General features: G+C 40.6%; 1 protein-coding gene across 5 annotated transcripts in view; it reads right to left on the reverse strand.

Moving 5' to 3' along the window:
* Positions 1–613: 613 nt before the first annotated feature.
* SLC8A3 (solute carrier family 8 member A3) overlaps positions 614–21581 on the reverse strand; it is a 501924-nt gene continuing 480956 nt past the window's right edge. For all 5 annotated transcript variants that reach the window (XM_078659608.1, XM_078659610.1, XM_078659609.1 and 2 more), the window contains 3 exons: positions 15600–15699; positions 9469–9741; positions 614–5104 (listed from right to left, as the gene is read on the reverse strand). In XM_078659608.1, coding sequence (XP_078515734.1) covers positions 4728–5104; positions 9469–9741; positions 15600–15699 — 750 coding nt within the window. In that variant the 3' untranslated portion in view covers positions 614–4727. The remainder of the gene's footprint in view (positions 5105–9468; positions 9742–15599; positions 15700–21581) is intronic.

Here is a 21581-nt window from a genome sequence, read left to right on the forward strand (position 1 = left end):
CTTATGCATTCCACATACTGGTCTATTCTACATAATTTTAATATACTGATTTACCAACAGTAAATAGTTAGGGTGCTTCATTTTTATTGTGACAGGCAGTGTCCTCACATGTGCTGTGAAAAGAATACATTTTGAACCTTTTAATAAATATGCAGCGAAAAATGGGAGTAGCTTAACCTAGGAAGAATCATTTCTAAATTTCAAATAGTCAAGTCTAACATTTTTGTTTTCTCGTTTTGACGCCTTTCGAGACGTGGCTATGAATCAAGTAGGACCTTCCGATGCTAGAGGAACAAGCAATGAAGGTCTGTAATGCACTTAATGATATCAGTAAAAGGTACACAAATGATTGGTTTCATGAAAACTTTTTTGGCGATGGTTTCTAATTGAAGAGGTAAGGTTGATTTTCTAGTTGGGATGATTATGCCATAAGGAGTGAAATGAAAACACTGTATAACACGGTAGAAAATATATCATCACTGTATACAACTGCAAAAAACACAGTGTCTGGAGTGACGTGACTTCGCAAGAAAGCTAAAAATGGCAAAGACAATGATGGACAAAACAGAAAACAAACTCAACTGTGATGGTTTTGAGACATGAATGCAACAGAAACATAAAAGCAGGCTTTATTAGAGAGCAGCACAATAAAGGACCTTTTTTACAGTGCTTTGGCTCAGTTACTCAAAAAGCAAAAAAGCAATGGAAATGAGAATGAAGGTAAACAAGTTTGTAAATAGGAACCTAGCTTATATGGCAATAAAATATTCAATTGAAACTCTAATCAGTTTAAATTTAAAAGAACAATAACAATTACATTTATGTCATGCAAATCCCCTGGCCATCTAAAAAAAAATCATACTTTTTTATTTATATTAAACATAAGAATAAATGCACTCCCAACAATATCAGTGCAGCTGGGGATTAAATATATGATTCCACTTCTCAATCCCTCTCTCTGCACTGCCCTCTTTCCAGTCCTTACTTGACTGCACTGAAATGCTTAGTCAAGATACTTTCACCACAAATTTTAGTGCCCAACTGTACCAATCAGCAGAAGAAAAAAAATAAAATAAATAAACCAATATGCAGAAGGAAGAAACTTTAAAGAATCTAATTTTACCCATCACTGGAAGGAATAAAAATTAAATGACCTAATTTAATCAATGAGCAAAAGGAACATAAATGAAAAGACCGCTTTGCTGGAGTGTCTGCCTACCATCGTTTTTATCGCAAGGTTGACTTGTGTTTTGGACATTCATGTATGGTACTTCTGCACAACTCTTCACATGAACATAGGCAGTTTATAGACCTAAAATATGCAGCCCTGCTTTTTGGCACAAGCAGAAGAAAGCGCTTATATGTGGCACTTTTAGGAAAGTGAAAATATACAGTTACGTGCATCATAGGTGGCTGGTTCCCATGTGATGTTTTGTACTAGTAGTAATAGGCAGGATAAGACCCTGGGTGTGATAATTCATACACGATTTAGCAGTATCAAACTCCAGGTTTAACTTAAGGCTTGGGCAGAGTTGTTTTATTAACATTTTATATGGAAAGGGCTTTAAACATAGTTACAATGTTTATCAATATGAAAAGCACACATGAATCACAGAGGCCCTACATCTGGGAAGGGTGTAGGATCCACGATGACTGCCTGAAATTCACAGGTGTAGATGGTCAGGGGGATCATCGCCACCTGTGAGTTTGAGGCTGGCCCTCGGCTACCAGAATTAGAATCCAAGCTAGTGCAGAAGTCATTAGATTTCCTTGCCATGTTCCTATACTCAATGTAGTAAAACCTATACATTGCATGCATTGTCCATGTAATGGCAGGGTAGATTTTAAGCTGAAAATTAGACATTCTCCCCTTCCAAAAAGAATTGTTTTTCATTTCTGTAGGAGGCTCGGGTGTGTGGAGGGTGGTCCTACCGCTCTTATTGTGTCACATTCCTTCTATTGACTTTTCTCTTACTGTTAATGGTAAATCTCAGCTATTTTACCCCCTCGGGTGGTACAATGAAATTGATATTCGACGTTCATTTACCTATGAGCATCTTCCAATCATGGATGGAGTAACTTTGTAATACAAATTAAACTTTATTCTTTTAAACACTGTGACAGGAAAAGTGGTAAGAGATTTGTGAAGTGAGCCTCCCACTGAGAGCAACTCTGCTAGTCAAGACGGCACATTCATTGATTCTTTTTTAACACAGGACCCCACGTTACTCGAGATGCTTCCATAACGGTCATCATCAAACGTTTGTTCTTACACCCGAACTTTAGGTAAGAATTTTGGAGGAGCTACAAAATGGGAAGATTCGTAACAGGTACATGACTTTGGCAAAATAAAGACAAAAAAGTGTATAAAAAAAAAAAAAAGCCTGGAGCAAGAGATTAGAACAATGCAAAAGAAACTTAGATCGGTTGAGCATGGCCAAGAAACAGGCAAGTTCATGTCGTGAGGAACACAGGAAGAACTACTTTAATTGGGAAGCCGCTTGATGCAGACAGGCAGGGTGATGCAGCGTGAGCTGCAGGGTACTTGGTAAGAGCACTTCTAGTACTCTTGGCAGGCGTAACAGGCACATCTTATCACCAAGAAGCTTCTTCACCTTTTTTCTCCATCTGAGGGACTCTTTGTAAGAAAATAAATATATATATATATATATATATTTTAATGAAGACTATATTTGTTATTCTCCTTGTCCTTCATCACAGATTGTAAAAATCCTCTTTCGAAGAACTTCAGCTCTTATTTGTGACCTCCTTTCCTTCCTGTAGTAGGGCAACATCAACAGTACAGTCTGCTCATCCTGAACCTTGAAATAGTGAGAAAAGAATACAGTATGCAAGGATTGTACCATTCACTGTACATCCGGGGTGAGATACAGATGTCTCAGTGTTACAGCCAGACAGAAAGAGTCACATGTGTGATACACACTATACATCCGGATAGCGGAAACCAGCCACGCGTGTGACACACTACATCCAGAGAAAGAGATACAGCCGCACGTCTGATAAACTGAACATACCCAGAGAGTGGGAAAAAACAACCACACGTGATACAGAGTAAATCCCGTAAGGGGGACCGACAACCACACGTGTGATGCAGTGCACACCTGGAGAAAGAGAGAGACACGTGTTACACTGAAGAGAGGTTAACAGCCACATTTGTGATACACTGTACAGTATTGTACATCTTGATACAGCCACATACGTTGTATACTGTACATCGAGAGTTCGATACCGCCTACTGCCTTTTGTGATAAATAGTACAGCTTACTTGCAGAGATATTTAACATTTTCTGTTTTATCTACGTTCAACCTTTGTCTCAAGTTGGTTGCTCTCATATATGGTTTTGTTTAATGAAAAGACTTTCACGTTGAACTTAAGTTTTGCAACAAACTAAATATATCATCATAAAATATATGTTTAAATAGATAAGAATTAATCCCAGTTCAATATTTCAGTTTATGATCACTGATGTAAAGTCAGCTGGAAACACATACCATAGTATTCGCAGAATCACATGAAATTTAAAATTGAATTGATTTCAGGACATTTTGGCTTACTGTTTAAAGCATGGCAATGTGAACATTAACAACCTTGTCAATGGCAGGACATGGAGGTCAGCGTAGAAAAGATGTCTGACATAAGTAAGGTGTGTCGGCCAAAATGGTGGACACAGTGCACTTTAGAATAAACGCACACTTTCATTTGGTGCAATAACATGTTTCAATTCAAAACAATTTGATTGGTGGATGAAGGTAATTGGGACATATTAACACCTCACTGCGTGACAGAATGGCTCTAAATGCAAGGAGAGACTTAGCCATGGAGCGAGATGTTGGATCAAGAGCCTACTTGAACTAACCCAATCACTTTGCAAAGTATCCTTTAATTCAATAAAACTGCTTAAGACTCTAACTTGAGTGGCTCTCATCCAAAAGCATCACAATGATAATGTGACAGCATGTTTTTACAGCTATTCACTTGCCCAGCGTTGGCGGGAAGGTAAAACAAATAGGGTGACAAAATAGCTAGCCCCTGCCCCTACATCCTCCATTGTAACACAAGAGGTTTTAGTGTGTACCCTTTGCAATGTGCATAAAATATCATATTCAAAATATACAGAATATGTTGTATATAAGAAGTTAAGAAGTTCATTTTGCTGAGGAAAATTTGAGAAAATTGCTTCATGCGTCAGCCTTTAGTTTTTTAAAAATTGTGTCTGCGTGTGTTGTTATAATTAAAATAAGCAAAGATTCACATACTGTACTTATAAAATATTCTGAAAATATGGCCTGATTACGTTGCTGAGCTTTGAGGTGCTCTTGTATCTTTGTTTTAAAATATGTTCCGGGTTCCAGCATTTAGGGCAGTCAAAAGCTTTCTCAGTTATCAATAGGGTAGGTTGTCAAAAAACATACACCATGGTTAAGAAAGCGACTGACTGACTTGCGAATTGCACCCAAACTGCACTGTTGCAGCTTTATTTTGGTAAATGGCCTAGTGAGGGTCTGTAAAGACGTTTGCTTTCTTTTTTCTGCTTTTTATAAAAATGAGTTGCGCCCTCTATATTTCCCCGAATGTTCTTCTGCACGTGACACGTTGAATCTGATCGAACAATGTATTTTCGGCAAGAAGAGTCTTTGAGGGGAGGAGTCCAGGAGTCCAGTGAGGTACCTTTGGAACGACCTCTCTCCTTCGCTATGCTCTCACCTCAGAAGCCTTTGATGTAGCAGTAGGCCTCCAGGGAGGCGAACAGGATGTAGAGAAGCCACAGGGTCACAAAGAGCAAAGTCGTGGCGAGCCGGCAGCCCCTGGGGCCGCCAAGCTCCCCACCATATCGCGGTCTCCTCCTGTAGAGCAGGACGCTGATGCAGACGAATGCAAATATGGTGAAAAGAGTGACTGAGAAGGCTAGCGTCCCGGCGGATACGTGGAACTCTTCACCCTTATAGGCCCAGTAGATTGCAGCCACTGACCAGGCAAGTCCGATCCCTAAGAACACGTTCACTGCGTTACTTCCAGTGACATTGCCAATTGAGGCGTCTGCATACACATCCTGAGTGGCAGCAACTTTGCTGGCAAACGTATCTATGGGGAGAAAAAAGATGTTATGAATTAAATATCCTGGAAAGCTAGAACTCTGATGAGTAGTATAGGTATCGACAAACTAGCATACGATGGGCTTTGATAAATGCAACCTCATCGGTTAGCTCTCGCCTGCCCTAATGGTACATGAGACAAATGACAAGAGATCATTGCTGTTATTGATTCAACTACATTTGCATGTGTTAGTCTTGGTAAGGATCTTTATTTATTTATATATTTTGACTATGAGGTACAAAATTCATAACGATGCACAACTTTGTATAAATACCCTGTTAAACATCAACTGAAATTGTTGCATTAGGAATATCACTGTACATAATTTAAATAACATTTTATATGACTGTTTTCTCGAAAGCATGATATAATTTATGTAACCCAGCAGTTTCCAATGTAGGTCCTATAGTGCCAAAAACCATACCCTATTTAAAAATGATACATTTATATTAGTTACAAGTTACATTTATCATATGTACTGATCCTGAAAACCCATCTTGCAGTGATGTAAGACACCACAGACTTCCTATATGTCATTGTCCCAGACTTAAACATATACTGTTATTATTTAAAGTTTGCAGATAATTAATTAGAATTACTTTATTTTTTTTTGCTGCATGCCATTCTGCAATTTTGGTACTCCACACATTTTCTATTCGCCAAGTTATATTCTGTTGTCTAAGTGTAAATCCTCTGCAATGTAGATATGTGGAATAGAACAAAAAATAAATAGAAACAGAAAAAAATAACCTACGTTTTTCATATGTTTTGAAAAAAAAAATTTTCTGAAAAGAATGATTTTCTTTTAATATAGGGTTGACATTTTATATCCAGTATATAGTCTTTTTAAGGCTGCAGCAATTCACCATGAAAAAAGTTTTATAATACAGAACAGGTCAGAAAAAAGAAAACAAATGCATCAAAGCGAACTTTAGATATCTAAAACAACGGCTGGCTTGCCTCATAACAACATTCCCTTGTCGCACAGGAAGCCTGTCCTTTCATATTTGAATCTGGGTCATTGTGCTGGTTCGATGCTGGCCATTCCCAGGTGCTTATTGTGTTCAACTTCACAATGGGATCTATTATCATCGACAGCATAGCATATATTGCAAATCCATAGATCCATCCTTTCAAAGGGATTGTGTACTGGTCCTGCTCGCTGCCACATAGATCTTTTTCACCATGACACATATCAATAGATTGAAGGAGTCTTTGTTCCACCATTTGTACTTCACGGAACCATAAGATGCCCATGGGGAAATCCTGTTAGCACAGCATCCTATGGCTGCACCGTTTCAGTGGCACCTGTCTTCTTGTCTAATCTAATCCTCTTTATTTCAGCTTCAACCCATATCCTCAATTCTGCTTCCCAGCCTGCAACCCTTGAGGATATAGGTTACCTTTATGGCATAGAGATCAGGCGCTTGGCCAGCAATACTGCTAGATCTATAAATCTACACTCTTTCTAGTATTTCTTGGATCTTCACATGTCTCTCAGCGGTCAGGTTGCAGGGCCTTATGGATTCTATGTTATGTTATGTTAAAATAATTTGTAGAGCGCACGTTCACCATACGGTTTCATTCTAGTACCAATCAGATCAGAGAGTTTGGAAAATAATGAGTATGCTCAATGGTATTTTTGGCTATCAGGATGACATCTACTTTGACCCTTCGGATATGTTCCTACCATAGAAAAAATAAAATGGAACTTCAGGTAAAAGGTAAGCTGTTCCCTTTTAAGTTTTATGTCTTAGTATGGATTTTTCTATAATCTACTCATTGTCAAATGCCTGAAGTACTCATTGCAAAATGTTCAAGTCAACATGCTCTTGTCATTATGTAGACATGAGACTAGATTTATGTACATTTCAGTCTACTCTTGTTTTCTTCAAGGAGATGAATATGTTTGATATTTCTGACTTATAAATACAAAAAGTAGAAACAAGTACGAAACAGTCTGCATAGAACATGCCTGTTTCAAAACTGAGCCAAACTGTAGAATAAAGGACACCGTTGATGACATACTCGTCTTGGAAGCTTAGGAAAAGGTACAGGGAAACGTTATCAGAGCAATGGTGGCAATGATGAAATTTGTGAAATATGCAAATAATTGTAATTAGGAGCATACTCTAATCTCGTGGAAGTCTGGTCAATTTGTCTATCATTTAGCCAACTGCATTGAATCTATTTATTTTGGGCTAGCTGCTTTCCCATCCAAACACTTGGATTACAACTTATGTATTTTTGTCTATGCTCAAAATAAGGCAAAAAGTGATGGGGAATCAACAAAACATTCCATTTTCGAATGTATAATGGCTGCAAACCAGTCATGCCTCACTAGCTGCAGTGGCACCATAACCATTGAATTGTTTAGTTATCTTTCATACTAATGCACATCGCAAACATATTTATAACACATTGATTTTCTCTGTGTTCTCCTCACCATTCTCTTCATGGTGGACCTGGCTAGACTGACGTTAGTTTATTCATGCTGTAGATTCAATTCAGCATGGAGCATCCATCCACCGCTAGAGCATACATTTGGTCAGACGTTAGGAGGATTTATTTTCGGTAGCTGGTGCATCTATTGTGTCTGTGTCAAATGCCTAACTAGAACCACTCCCCCAGGCCAGCTTGTGCCTTCTTTGTGCAGTAAAATGCAGCCATCTCCAACCACATTTTTCTAATAAATGCAAGACCACTTGTTAAATGTCCTCATGGGAATCCTGCCACTTGTCCTTAAGATGCAACTGAGAACCTTAGGCAGTAAGAAGTATAGAAAAGAGCTTTACTAAAATCATCAATTGCTTTGAACGTCACCTCCACATGTTTAATGCTTTACACCACCTATGTTTTTGAGAGTAGTCCCAGAAATGAAAGCGCTCACCCACAAATAACATCATTCTTCCTGTAGTAGATAAACGCTGTTAACCAAGACTGATTTAAGGGTTCCAAAACCCTGGAGATGTTTTGACCTCTTATCTAAGACCTGGTGGTCCCGCTCAATCATCAGAGGGTTGGTAGAAAAGTGTGAAGGGCACTGTGCTCCAGCTGCCGAGGACTCTGCCAAGGGGACACGCATAAAGGCAGCAATGCAGGTATTTGTCCTAATGTTTTGAGAGGCTTCTGTTATTGCTGGTTGCAAGGGTCTACTGTGCATGCCCTGGTTCATAGCTGTCATGTTTCCCATTTATCCTTCCCCTTACTTTATACATTTTTAATGTTAGACTCCTTATTTTCCCACCCCACCCCTTCCTTCTCCAAGAAAAACTATTTTGTGTTTTTGCTGTCAAACCACAGAGAATAAAGAAATTCTTAAAGGAAAAGAATACTATTTTTTTTTCACTCTTCATTATGGGTCTGTCATTTCCAACATAAGGGTCCAGGACAAACAAAATTAGAATTGTCCCCACATGCATTGGGAGACAACACCCAGGGCCTCATTTACAAGGTCCCTCTGCACCTGAGTGTCACTTTTTGCAATGATCCAGTGGCACTGTGTCCTCCTCCATATTTACAAGGCAGCGGAAATAACATATGCAACATATGCTTTGCTGGAGCAGCGAGAGACCCAAAAACAGCTGTGAATTTGGTAGTGCTCTGAGTTACCCTTGCTGTGTGACCACACCTACCTCTTACACTGCTGCATTTGTTAGAATTCATAGAAATACATCATATACCTTATTGTTTGGCTTCTAGAGATCAGATGCATCATCTCGTTCATTTCTTCCTTTAAGCGCAATGTATATATTTATTTCTTATATTCACAGTTGGTGGGTGCCCACTAAAGTGTTCAAACACTTTTTTGTGGTATTGTTAACTGCACTATCATGGCCTAGCACCAACCTTAATGTTAAGTTTAATTTGCAAAACCTGGTCCAAGTACGGTTTAACGTGCTAAGCACAGCAAGTGTCACACGATTCTCATGTTGCTATTGAGAATACGCCCTAACTTTGAACGGAATGTACAAGTACTATTGTCATAGCTCACGTGATGTATACCTGTTGTCATGATCTTACTGTGAATCTGGAGATTAATAAATGCAATAAAAATTTCTTTAAAAAAAAAAGTGTCAAACGATTCTTAATGGTTAGATGAGCTGGAGAACCTGGTGAGACAGCTGCTAAAACTTCATAATATAGGTGAAATAATTTTCTTCCTATTTTGTGAATTCCTGCAGTAAAAAAGGTTAAAAAATATACAACTCTTATTCTACAAAATTACTTTTAGAACCTTAAGAAGTTTAATGTTCATAGCATCTGTCTCATCAAGTAAAGTGATTGTCTAAATTCTGAATGATAGCTATAGATATTTGAAAACAGTCACAACACACACTCTCTACTCTCACCTGGGACTGAAGTGCCAAATGCAACAAAGACGACAGCAGTCACAGAATCCTTCAGCCCTATCGTGCAGCCGAAGTGAGACGCGAGGTCTCCTATGATGGCGGTGAGGATGCCAATGATCATGATGGAAACGACGAAGCAAGCCCAGCCATTCCAGTATTCTGTAGGCGGGACGCAGGCAAACAGCACCTTCCAGAAGACTGTTAAGAAGTGCATGACATAGTCGAAACAAGATGGCAGCCGCTCTTCCCCCGATTCATCGTCGTCCTCTTCTCCTGGTGCAAGAAGGAAGAAAGAGAGGACAACAATAATCAAGGACTACCACCATGGTTCAAGCTGCGTGTGCTTACAAAGGTCAAGAATAACATCACACAGTTTGGGAAATATATTCCGGTTAATTTTGTACTGTGTACACATTTATTTGCTCAAACGTGTTAAACACCAGAATTAACGAGTTACATATGAGATATGTAGGAAACCTTTACATGAATGTACTGTTTGTAACCACCCCCAATAATTTGAGGTTAACACAAAAATAGTTAAAAGAGTTACAAAAGATAATTTTTTAATAAAAGTTTAATTTCTGCAACAGTGACAAATGTTGCACGTTTTAAATTCTTCTGAGTTATTTTGAACATAAGAACATCTAGTTTTATTCACTTCTGTGGCAATGTTCTACCCTTTTCTCAATTTCTGATTATATATTTTGTCGTCAGTATTTCTATTATGTGACCGAACTCTCAACTCAACTATCTCAAATTGAGTTGATTCTTTACACATAGCTTTTCTTCCACTGCTTGTCTCTTGCCTTAAGTCATATGCTTTCCATTCTGTGTTGTTTGTGAGCGTGGCCTAACAAGGCCTTCACAGAGACAGACATTCTACACAGTCTAAACATTGCATCTGTTTCTATAGCCAAGCCAGCATGAGCCGAAATAACTTAATTTGTGCTTCACAATTCACTTTTAGCCAATATTTCAGTATGTGTTTCATGTTGGGCAAGATGGTTCCCCACATGTTATTGTTGCATAAGGTGTTGTCCTATTATTACCTGCATAAAACCCAATCCTGGGGTTGTGTGATTAGAATGGAAAACTCAGTGTTACACATACAGCTCAATTTCAGAATAGGATGAGGGGGCATGACCATGCAGGTGACCGAGGAGAATCTACATCAACTAGCCACTGTTTCTTCTATTGTACAATTCTCACGTTTGCATTCCTCCCATATTACACAATCTCTGAATACATGAGTGATTCTGTAACTGGCTGTATATGCTGTGATATCTGTTCATACCAGCTGGGTCTTTGCCCTTGGTGATACTTGGTTGTGGCCTGGCTGATCCTTCTCTGCTGCATACAGTATGCCTGAATGGTGCAAGCCAAGTGAGAGTTTCCTAATTCTGCTTCTGTAGGCGAGGGTTGAGTGACAGGCTGGGATACGCCTGAATAGTGCTCAGAGGTCAATCTCACTGTCTGAACTCCCATATGCATGACCTTGACTTCTCTGTTTCATCGGTTGGAACATATGTTACCAAACCAGTGAACTACCTGTCGGGTCACCAAGCTTCTCTGTGAGTACGTTGTCCCTTGTCTGATGACCACGGGACGCACAGAAATGCTGCAAGGGAGAGGAGGCTTGTGTGAACCACAGCAGCATTATATCTGCACTGAGGGATCCAGGGCTTAAACCTTGCTTTGTAGGAGAGGATGTCACATGTCGAGGGTCACAGTGTGAACATATTCACTCAAAGAAGCCCAGTTGCCTTCTCATCTTCTGTGTTCTTCCTTTTTCTTTTACTTTGCTTTGCACTCACCGGCTGCCTACTTGATGCCCTATAAATTTTCAGTTTGGCAGTGTTACATGATCATTGACCCACTGTTGCTTGAGAATCCATGATCTCTTTACAGTATGGGATATTTTTCATTGCTTCTGTTTTGTGTCTGTTGCTTCTTCTTAGACCACGATCTGTTCAAGCCTGATTTCATTTTGCGGAATCCAGGTAGACTGCCTTCTACACATACCCACTCTATAACATACAGCATCTCAATAAACTGCATGACTGTTCAACACAAACTCCTGATTACCATACAACCAGATAGCTTTGCTAGTAGTGCACCCATCCAGACAGGATGCATTGTGCCTTAGCCCAGAAGAGCTTACTGAGACTGCAGCCTCCATTTTAGATTACTTCCTGCTTGTTATCACTGTCATTGTTATCATGTCATGGAAAATGTGAAAGTTAGAAGAAGCCACATGGCCTCAAGTGGTTTGCATATGTGGAAAGGGGATTTTCAGACAACGAGAGGTGAAAATTCAGCATGCCAGGAATAAGTAGTACTCAACTGTCCTGTAAAAACGTAGGAAATTGACCTGATTCAGTCATCACTTATACTGAATAGAACATGAAAGAGTTAAGGAACTCTGCTACAGCTAGAAACTAGACCCTTAAAGGGCAAAAAATGAAATCTACATACAAATCACAGGTCTTTCTGATAAATTTGAGATGATCAGCAACAAAGTGACAAGCGGTAGAAAAACGAAGAAGGATGTTCAAAGAACCAAGGTGTCCTTCAGGGTGCAACCTTCTTCCAATAGTGCCAGCCTGCTACATCTTTTTACACAGAGGCAACCCCTTGAGGGAAATGCTTTGACATTTATGGAAAAGAATGTAGCTAATCCCTCACAACAAGTCCTCAGGCACCCACTTCACGTTCCTACATGTGCCCAGACAAAGAACATTTGGATAACACCTGAGTTAAGGACAAATGCAAACACTGTATAGTGGTAACAATTGCTTCAACCCATTACATTCAACTTTCTTCACTTTGCAATTTATTTATTTTGTGTTCCTCCTTTCTCCCTATGTGTACCTCTCGACTCTGCTGTCCTTAGACTAGGACTGCCCACAAAAGAAGAGAAGGAGGAAGTGGACACTAATAGTACCAGCATTTGTAATCCTGAAAGTTCTAGGAAATCCTGGGCAAATGAGTCCTACTTTACTTTATTTCACAATTCACTCATTTTAAGTGGTATCTTCTCTGAATCCCACCTTCCTTTCATGTTCCTTCTGTGCAATAATCCTGAAGCATTGGACTTCTCGTGTAAATGTAGATGCTGAATAGTTCCCTTGGTCCTTCAAACCCCTGGTGGTCTCATCCTAACCACTGAAGTAGGAGACCCAGCTGTGGCCCACTTTCATCTTTCGTAGCCTTTGACCACAATTCAGATTACTTTATTCCCCCTCATCTGCTCCTCGTCCCAGATGGTGGGCTGGAGTTGCAACTCCAAGGGCCCTAAGTCACAATAGTTTACGTCTTCTGTACAACTAGCGGCTAAATTATATAAAGATAGGAATCATTTTTGTATATCTCCAAGTACTATAATTGAGCACCTTGGTGTAAGTTTATGCCATGGCAGAATTAGGTTTATTTATTTATATGGTTGTTTTTTGAGGAGCATCGACCAGGCTTTATCTGATGTCAAGGAACTAGACAATAAGGAATACAGTGAATGCCACAAAGCTATTTACAGGGAAAAAGGTCTGTCACATTAGCCTTTCCTGGTACCACTTTTCCATTTCAGTATTGTCCTCTGTTTTGTGTCTTACATGAAAGAACAATACAATATATGCCTTGTTATGCTTATTTGCAATAAGCTACAGAACTATGCGGTGTAACATTTTGGAACTATCTTGCCATGAGCCTGAGGCTCTATGTATTTCATTGCTTCTACAAAAATAAGTCTGATCTGCGCATTGTTGCTTTCCACTTGGAAGCTCATCACCAGTTTTCCTCTCTCAGGTGATGCCTGCACCAAGGCGTCACTCATGGGTGAGCAGTGCCTGGCATTATAGGTTGTCGGTGACAAACAATCCTTGGAATGAGTGTGACAACAGGGACCTATCCAACCCACCCGTATCTGGAGATTGGATACACCTATAATGCTAGGCACAACTGCAGGGCTCTCTATCAGAGGCCCAGGCAACTAAGCAAGCTTCACACTTTTTTGTATGTTTGGCTATGTCTAGTTTTTACAAGTGACAGACTCAACATTAAAATCTTAAAACAGTAATAACAAAATTTGGGAAAACGGGGATTCACAATCAGTCCTGATGAATGCCCGGGATCTCATGAGTGCCGTAAAAAAGTGCTGAAACATGTCGACTTAGCTCAATGGAATAGGGATAGTAACTCTCCCCCTAAATGACCAGAATTGTAAGTAATTTTTAGCCATACGAGTGGTACCCAAAATAAAAAGATAGTGGGGTAACCACGAAGTATTTTTTAATACACTTATCCAGGGATGGCTTTAAAGAAGTGCCACTGGTGTGGCCACACTGGGCGCTGACCTGGGGAGGGGGTGCTGACCTCAGGGGGGCCACTGTGTTTAGCAATAACCTGTCATTTAAAAACACCTGCAGCAGATTTCCTTATGCATCCAAATTTCAGGCAGCATTAAAAATGTCAAGATACCTCTTGTGATTAATGTTTCTGCTAGAGCGAGAGATCAGAGTTGTTTCTAGTGGCTGTCCTCACTTGCCATAAAGTAGTGCAGAAGTTAATATGCCTATTGGAAAGAACTCGTACCGTGCAGATCGTAGATCGGTATTTCATATGGATAGCTGAGTGGATTACTGCTTTTGCCACAGATATCCTATTGTACAGCAGTTCCTAAGATACAACCCTAATACATAAGAGAGTCTGTTAAGAACTATAATCAAAGAGCTGCATGCAAACTGCATAAAATAGGTTAGGACGTTATGCTTTTTCCCCAGTTTTTCATGATCTATTCCTAATGTTGCTGAAAAGGGTTTGTTTGGGTAGATATACATTGTTATTAGTAAAGTCAGCCTTTACCAGTGCTTTAAAACAAATTAAATGTTTGTGAGAGTGTGTCTATAGAGAGATAAGGGGCACTATTGCCGGGTGGTCATGTGGGAATCCCACGAGGAGGGGAGGTAATGGGGGGGGGGCTCCAAAAATGATTGGTGCACTGGGCACCAAAGCGCCAAGTCCAGCCCTGTACTCACCGGGTCAGGATTAGATCATTAGCCAAAGTGCTTCTGGGAAGATTGGTGAGCCCACCTTTGTTTATAGGGACCAGGATCCTACCCAATGATGAAGCATGCCATCAATAGTGTGTGGGAGGGTCCATAATAAAAATAATTGATATTCCCATTGGAGCAACAGGACCAGATCATCACTTTTTAACTTGAGTATAGGGTGGTAGGATACCTACTGTAAGAGTGAGCAGCTCTTCAGACAGGCAAAGGCAATGGAGTTTTTTTATGGAATAGAACTAATAGAAATTAAAACTTTATGAAGGTTGCTAGGAAGTTATGGTCCTTACTGAGTCTCAAGGCCTACTCTTTGTAATTTTTGTACTTACTATTTATTCCTACACGATTATACTCTGTCATTATAAATAGACCATTCATTCTTTACTTATATGTCTAAGTTATGTAAAGAGGAATGTAACATGCTTTATTATTTGATATTTTAATAATCAATGTTTTACTATATTTACCACAGACTATACACAATCTGCCAAATGTAACCACTAATGTGTAAGTTGCTATCAGTAATCAATAATTTGGCTACTTCTAAAGCACTCTGTTACCCATTGGGTCTAGTCTGTGCTACTGAAAACTGCTAATAAATGAATTAAAAAATATATATACTTTCAGAGATTATTAGCACTGGAAAGGTCCAATCCTCAACTGCTTTGCTCTAGGCTGTCCCGTAGGTGCTTTTGGTGCACAACAGTAGAACATTGAAAACTCCTCCCCACTCACCTGTGCTGACAGTGATTGACTTACCTGAGCTGACAGTGATGGACTCACCGGCGCTGACCGTGATTGACTCACCTGCGCTGACAGTGATTGACTCACCTGAGCTGATAGTGATTGACTCACCTGCGCTGACAGTGACTGACTCACCAGCGCAGACTGTGATTGACTCACCTGCGCTGAAAGTGATTGACTCACCTGCGCTGACAGTGATTGACTCACCAACGCTGACTGTGATTGACTCACCTGCGCTGACAGTGATTGACTCACCTGCGCTGACAGTGATTGACTTACCTGAGCTGACAGTGATTGACTCACCTGCGCTGACAGTGATTGACTCACCTGAGCTGACAGTGATTGCTTCCAGAAACTGATCCCTCCAGGAATGTGTCCCCACAACCAGAGCCAGGTTCGTCTTCTTAATCAGTTTGTCAACTGTACTCTGTTAACAGACAAAACATGTGAAGTTGGTAGGAAGAAGGGAAACAATTTGAAAAGTTCTGACAAGGCAGGAAGTGAAAGACCAGGTATGTCCAGGGAAAAGAAACATAGCTGTGAGTTTGGGTTTTCTGCACTGCACACAGAGTTTACTTACCTAATTACTAACAGATCAATCACTCAGTGTAGAGACATTATCAGATACAGGCAATCACCCCGTGACTTCAACAACCAGATTCAACTGTACATGTTCATTCTTGAATGCTTCATGAAACTAAGCAAATAAATGCGCAAATTAGCATGCACCATTCCAAACTGATGGGCACTACCTCTTCACCTGGAAATTAATATCAGGAAACAGCACACACTCTGAACACCTTCAGCGTCTGGAATTTAAAAGGATCTGAATATGCTGAGCCTCCTAAAACTGATGACTCTCATTGTTGCTTTGCCCCTTCACCAACTCTTATACTAACCATTCACTCTTCTCTATTGGGCCTCCCTCAACCGCCCTCCTCCCCAAACCGCTTTTTATAAATATTTTTTAGGAATCCACTCCGGAGGAGCAATGCTGCTGCTACAAGTCTGTACTTGCTGGTAACACTAGGAACTCAGTGCGAGTGTCCCTCCCTGTCTCAGATGTAAATGATTATCGCACCTGCTGAACTCTGACTCTTGGGGATTGGAACATTACAGCTGCAAAAATGATCGCTATTTTGAGTTCACCCCTGGAAAATGTCCCATCATATGCAGATTCTGTTGCTTAGGGCCATATGTATCAAGCAAATTCGCATTCGCATTTGCGAATGCGAATTTGCTAAATGGTATGTATAAAGCAAAATCTGGTGCAAAACAAGGAATGGCAAAATTTGCGATTCCTTATTTTGCAATTGCATTTAAGGAATCGCAAATTTTGCGTTCCTTAAATGCAATGTATAAAGCAAAAAATGTTTGCAAAATGTCCTTAAGGAATCGCAAATTACCACCAACTTTTAGTTGGTGGTAAGTTGCGAATTCCTTGAAAAATGCAAATTTTTGCATTTTTCAAAATGCCATGTGACGCACATACATGCCCTTAGGGCATGTATGTGCGCAACATGTGCACCCATGCATATTTCAGGGGTGCAACAGGGTGTCCTTTGGACACCCCTGCACCCTTGAAATTATTCTCAATTTGCGATTAGCAAATTGCGAATCGCAAATTGAGAATAACTTCCCATGCATTCCTATGGGCCTCCTGGCCCATAGAAATGAATGGGAAAGTATTGCTTAATTGCGATTCGCAATTTGCAAATCGCAATTAAGGAATTTAAGTAATCGCAAAAAAAATGCGATTTTGTACATACATAACTAGTTGCGATTCTCAAATAGCGATTTCTTAAAAACCACTATTAGAGAATCGCAAAACAGGTTGATGATACATATGGCCCTTAGTGCACTAAGGGCCACATGCATCATTGTAAATTGTAGTCGCAAATTGGCAGATTTGCAGAATCTGCCCCATGCATCCGCAAATTTTGCATTTGGGATGCATCATCCCAAATGCAAAAATCGCTATTTAAGAATCGCTGAAATTGAGATTGCTTAAATTGCTATTGCATTTAGGGAATCGCAAATTGTGATTTCCTAAATGCAATGCAACAGCCCCAAAAAAAATGTGATTTCGCAATTAAGAAACACAAATTACCATTAATTCAATGTTGATGGTAATTTGCGAGAACTTTGAAGAATGCACAAAAGTGCATTTTTCAAAGTTCTATGTTGCACACATACATGTCCTTGGGGCATATGTGTGTGCAACATGTGTTGAAATTGCAATTTCAGGGGTGCATCAGGGTGTCCTTTTGGCACCCTTGAAATTGCGCATGCAATTACCATTGATTCCTATGGACCTCTAGGCCCATAGGAATGAAAGGGAAGCAATTCTTTGTTTGCGAATCACAATTTGCGAGTAGCAAATAAGGAATGTGTAGGAATCGCAAATTTTGCAATTCCTACATGCATAAGCATTTGCGTTTCCTAAATTGCGATTTCTTTAAAATCGCAGTTTAGGAATCGCAAATGCACAGTTTGATGCATGTGGCCCTAAAATCCCACTGACTCGTTATTTTCTGGGCATTTTTCCCACTGTACATTTTGACAGGTTTGAGCTGTTAAGATTTGGCCAGGAAACATTGTGGGTGTATGACATTAGCTACAAAGCTTGGGATTTCGATATGTGCAACAAGAGTTACCACACATACCAGAATTTCGCGTGCCCTTCTTCAACAGGGGCCACGATCACATAAAGTAGTGTATTGGTTACTCTACCTCGGGGTTTAAAAGGGGAGAGTGCATCTGGCATGGTTAAGCGCCATACATGTCAGTGCCACTCTTTTGTCCACTCTGGAGATACAGGGTTATCTCAAGTGGCTCCAGACATTGATAATTTAGTGCTACCCAAAGTGCTGAGAAACCTGCTTCTCAAGGAAACATACCAACATCCACTATCATACAGCGATAAGTAGCATTCCGTATGTTCTACAAAGAAGGGGTGTATTCAATGGAGGTGCCTTCCATCTTCAGGCCACATCCACCAATAGTAACATCGGTGTTTTTTTAATTTGATCACTCCATCCTTCCCCCAAAGCTGAAAGATGCGAGGAACAACAGTTTGGACATGCAGTGGCTACATTCGTACATCTCAGAGCAAACACAGATGGTAAACATTCCTCCATTTTCATCACATTGTGTGAACATGACATTAAAGGTTTCACAGGGATCCATCTTGTCACCTATACTTTTTAGGCCTCAGCTACGTAAGCATGCACTAGTGCAGGCACACTCGCTTGTGAGCTTTTTGTGTTCTGTAATGGGCTTGGAACCAGCCCATTACTTACCATTCGTTTGCAGTGTTCTCATTCTTCTTTTGCTCCCTTCCGATTAAGCAGTACTGCCCATGCGTCACTTTCTTTTCTTTCGGCAGCGCATGGACTGAGCACAGATTAAATACATTTAATTAGAGTCCCTTCGCTGTTCGTGCTGTGATTCAGGTACTATTTATTTAAGAAAAAAAACTCTATGAAATGGTCAAAGCTGGCCTCATCATAGCACAGTTTCTTTTCTTTTACTTCCACGTGCCCCCATCCCGGTGGTTCTTCTCCCATCCCAGCCTTGTATCTTCTTCCCCCTAACATCACCCTCACGTGTTTCATTTTTTTATTTGACGATGTAGCTTTTTTTTTTATTTGCCTACGTAACTTACTATTTATTAAAGGGGAAAAACGATATTATGCAGTCAACACTGGTCATGCCATAGCGCTTTTTTCTCTCTTTTACCTCTGCCCCAACTTTCTCCTTTTCTGGTTCTTCTTCCAACCCATCCCTGTTTCTTCTTTACCCTCACACCCTCCCTCCAGTGTTTTGTTATTTTATTTGCCCGTCTTGCTTTTTTTTTTTAGCTTCTTTGGTGGTGCTTTTTCTTTTACCCCTATCCTGGTTCTTCTCCTCTTCTCTCAACCCATCCCTGTTTCTTCTTCCTCTTCACCCTCTCTCTTGTGTTTTTTCTTTTCTTCAGTTTCCCAGGTTGCTTCTTTCCCTTGCCACACACTTATTGGTGTTGTTACCTGCGCCGCCACCTGCCCCGATCATCTCTCCATTGTTTGCATTATAAATAGCAGACCTGTAATGCGCATCTCACTGCAGCCTTATGCTGCTTTTTTGTAACAAAGGCATTATGTGTGTGTGTAAGGAGGAAATGCCATAGCCTAGCTGCTCCTTCGCGACCAGGCTGCGATTAACTGTCTTTCTTTATTTCCTGTATATCAGTAGTACACTGCGTCCACTGTGATTGACGCCACGCCACGGAGCCGGCAAAGACCTCTCTGAATGCATTAAAGAACAAGGACAGCTTATTGAAACTGATCCACCAGTGTGAGAGTTTCTATACTACTGATACACAGGAAATAAAGAAAAATAACTGTAAGATAACCTGGAGCTATAGTGGACCCTACTAGGTAGATACTGAAGGAATTGGCAGAGAACACAGAAAATTACATCTTTCGCCCTGAAGAAGTCCGTGAGAAACGCGTTGGCTATGGATACGGTCTGTTTTTATTGGAAGAAAATTTATGAAATAAAGAATACACTCCAAACAACTCCACTGAATCTCTATCATCTGTATTGAATAAGCTTTGTTAATACATTAAATAATTGTTGTTATTTGAGCTACAATAACATTCAAGTGTGCTGGACCATTGTATGCTATTTCTGGAAAGTAAGACATTAGTGTCTTAGGAGGTTTATGGGTTTTGAATCTCCGGTCCGCTGCACCTAAACTTGAAATAAAGGAATTAATAAGGATAGGCGGTCTTTAACCCCCCGTTCACGTCCACCAGTCGTCCGCTCAGGTGGGGAGTCCCGCAGGGCTCCTCCCTGAGCCCTCTTCTTTTTAATGTTTATTTTTCCCCGCTTGCCGAGATGATCGGCCAGGCCGGAATCAAAGCCACTTCGTATGCGGACGATATCCAACTTTTGTTCGCATATGACAAACTCTCCCAGTCGGCTTTTGACCCTTTAAAAGACTGCCTGCGTAAAATATCACTTTGGATGGATAATAACTGCCTCCGTCTTAACGCAGGAAAAACTGAGGTCCTCTTTTTCCATCAGCCATCTCCCTTGGACCCCCACCTTTGGTGGCCACATGATCTGAGTTCCCCCCCTTTGCCTAAACAATCCGTAAAAAACCTGGGTATTAGATGGGACCCCAACCTCTCTTTACATAACCAAGTACAGACAGTAGCATCGGCTTGCTTCTCCAAAATTAGGATGGTAAAAAAGTTCATCAATTTCCTCCCCAATAACACCAGGAGAGCCATAGTCCAAGCACTGATCACCTCTCACTTGGATTATGCCAACGGTCTGTACACCGGGCTGTCTGTAGGTCTATGCCACCGACTACAGACAGTTCAAAATTCAGCGGTCCGTTTAGTATGTGGCATTTCCCTAAGAGAGCATATCTCCTCTCACCGGCGCTCTCTTCACTGGCTACCAATCCAGAAGAGAGTTGAATGCAAAGCCCTCATCCTGACTCATAGGGCTTTGAAAGGACAAGGTTCTGCCTACCTGACTTCTTGTCTGCGCCCATACAAAAATGTTAGATCTCTCCGATCTGACACGAAAAACTTTCTCATCTCTCCCAGATATAAGAAAACCCGCTCTGGAGGGAAAATCTTCCAGGTCTGTGCCGCCACTCTCTGGAATAAACTTCCTCTTGCCATCAGGTTGATTCCTGTAGAGCCCTCCTTTCGTAAGGCACTTAAGACCCTCCTTTTTTGCTGATCCCCTAAAGGAGTAAGATTGTTACACTCTCAGAAGCGCCGGGACACCCCGTTGGGGTAGCCGCGCGCTATATAAGACACACTAAATAAATAGGTGCAATTGTGCTTGACCCCAAACCTCGTCTCTTCTTGTATTGCAATTGCGATTTACTATCTATCTATCTATCTATCTATCTATCTATCTATCTATCTATCTATCTATCTATCTATCTATCTATCTATCTATCTATCTATCTATCTATCTATCTATCTATCTATCATCTAAAGTTAAGAGGAACAAACACTTTTTTTTACTCTTCTTTCACTCAGGACATAATTTGAGGCTAGTTAGTGGTCGCAGCTGCGACCTCTAACTTGCTCCCTGCTACTCTTTGGCACTTCCTTTGTGACCCCTAGCCTCAGAGGGTGCAAAGCATTTGCCTCCTCTGAGGCCAGGGGTCGCAACGGAAGTGCCAGGAGTAGCAGGGAGCAAGTTCGAGGTGGCAACTGTGACACCTAACTAACCTCAAATGACATCCATACTTTCACTGTGCCCTCACTTTAACACATTTATATGAAACTCAAAATA

This window comes from Lissotriton helveticus, chromosome 9 (genome assembly GCF_964261635.1).
Source record: "Lissotriton helveticus chromosome 9, aLisHel1.1, whole genome shotgun sequence".
Taxonomy (NCBI): Eukaryota; Metazoa; Chordata; class Amphibia; order Caudata; family Salamandridae; genus Lissotriton; species Lissotriton helveticus.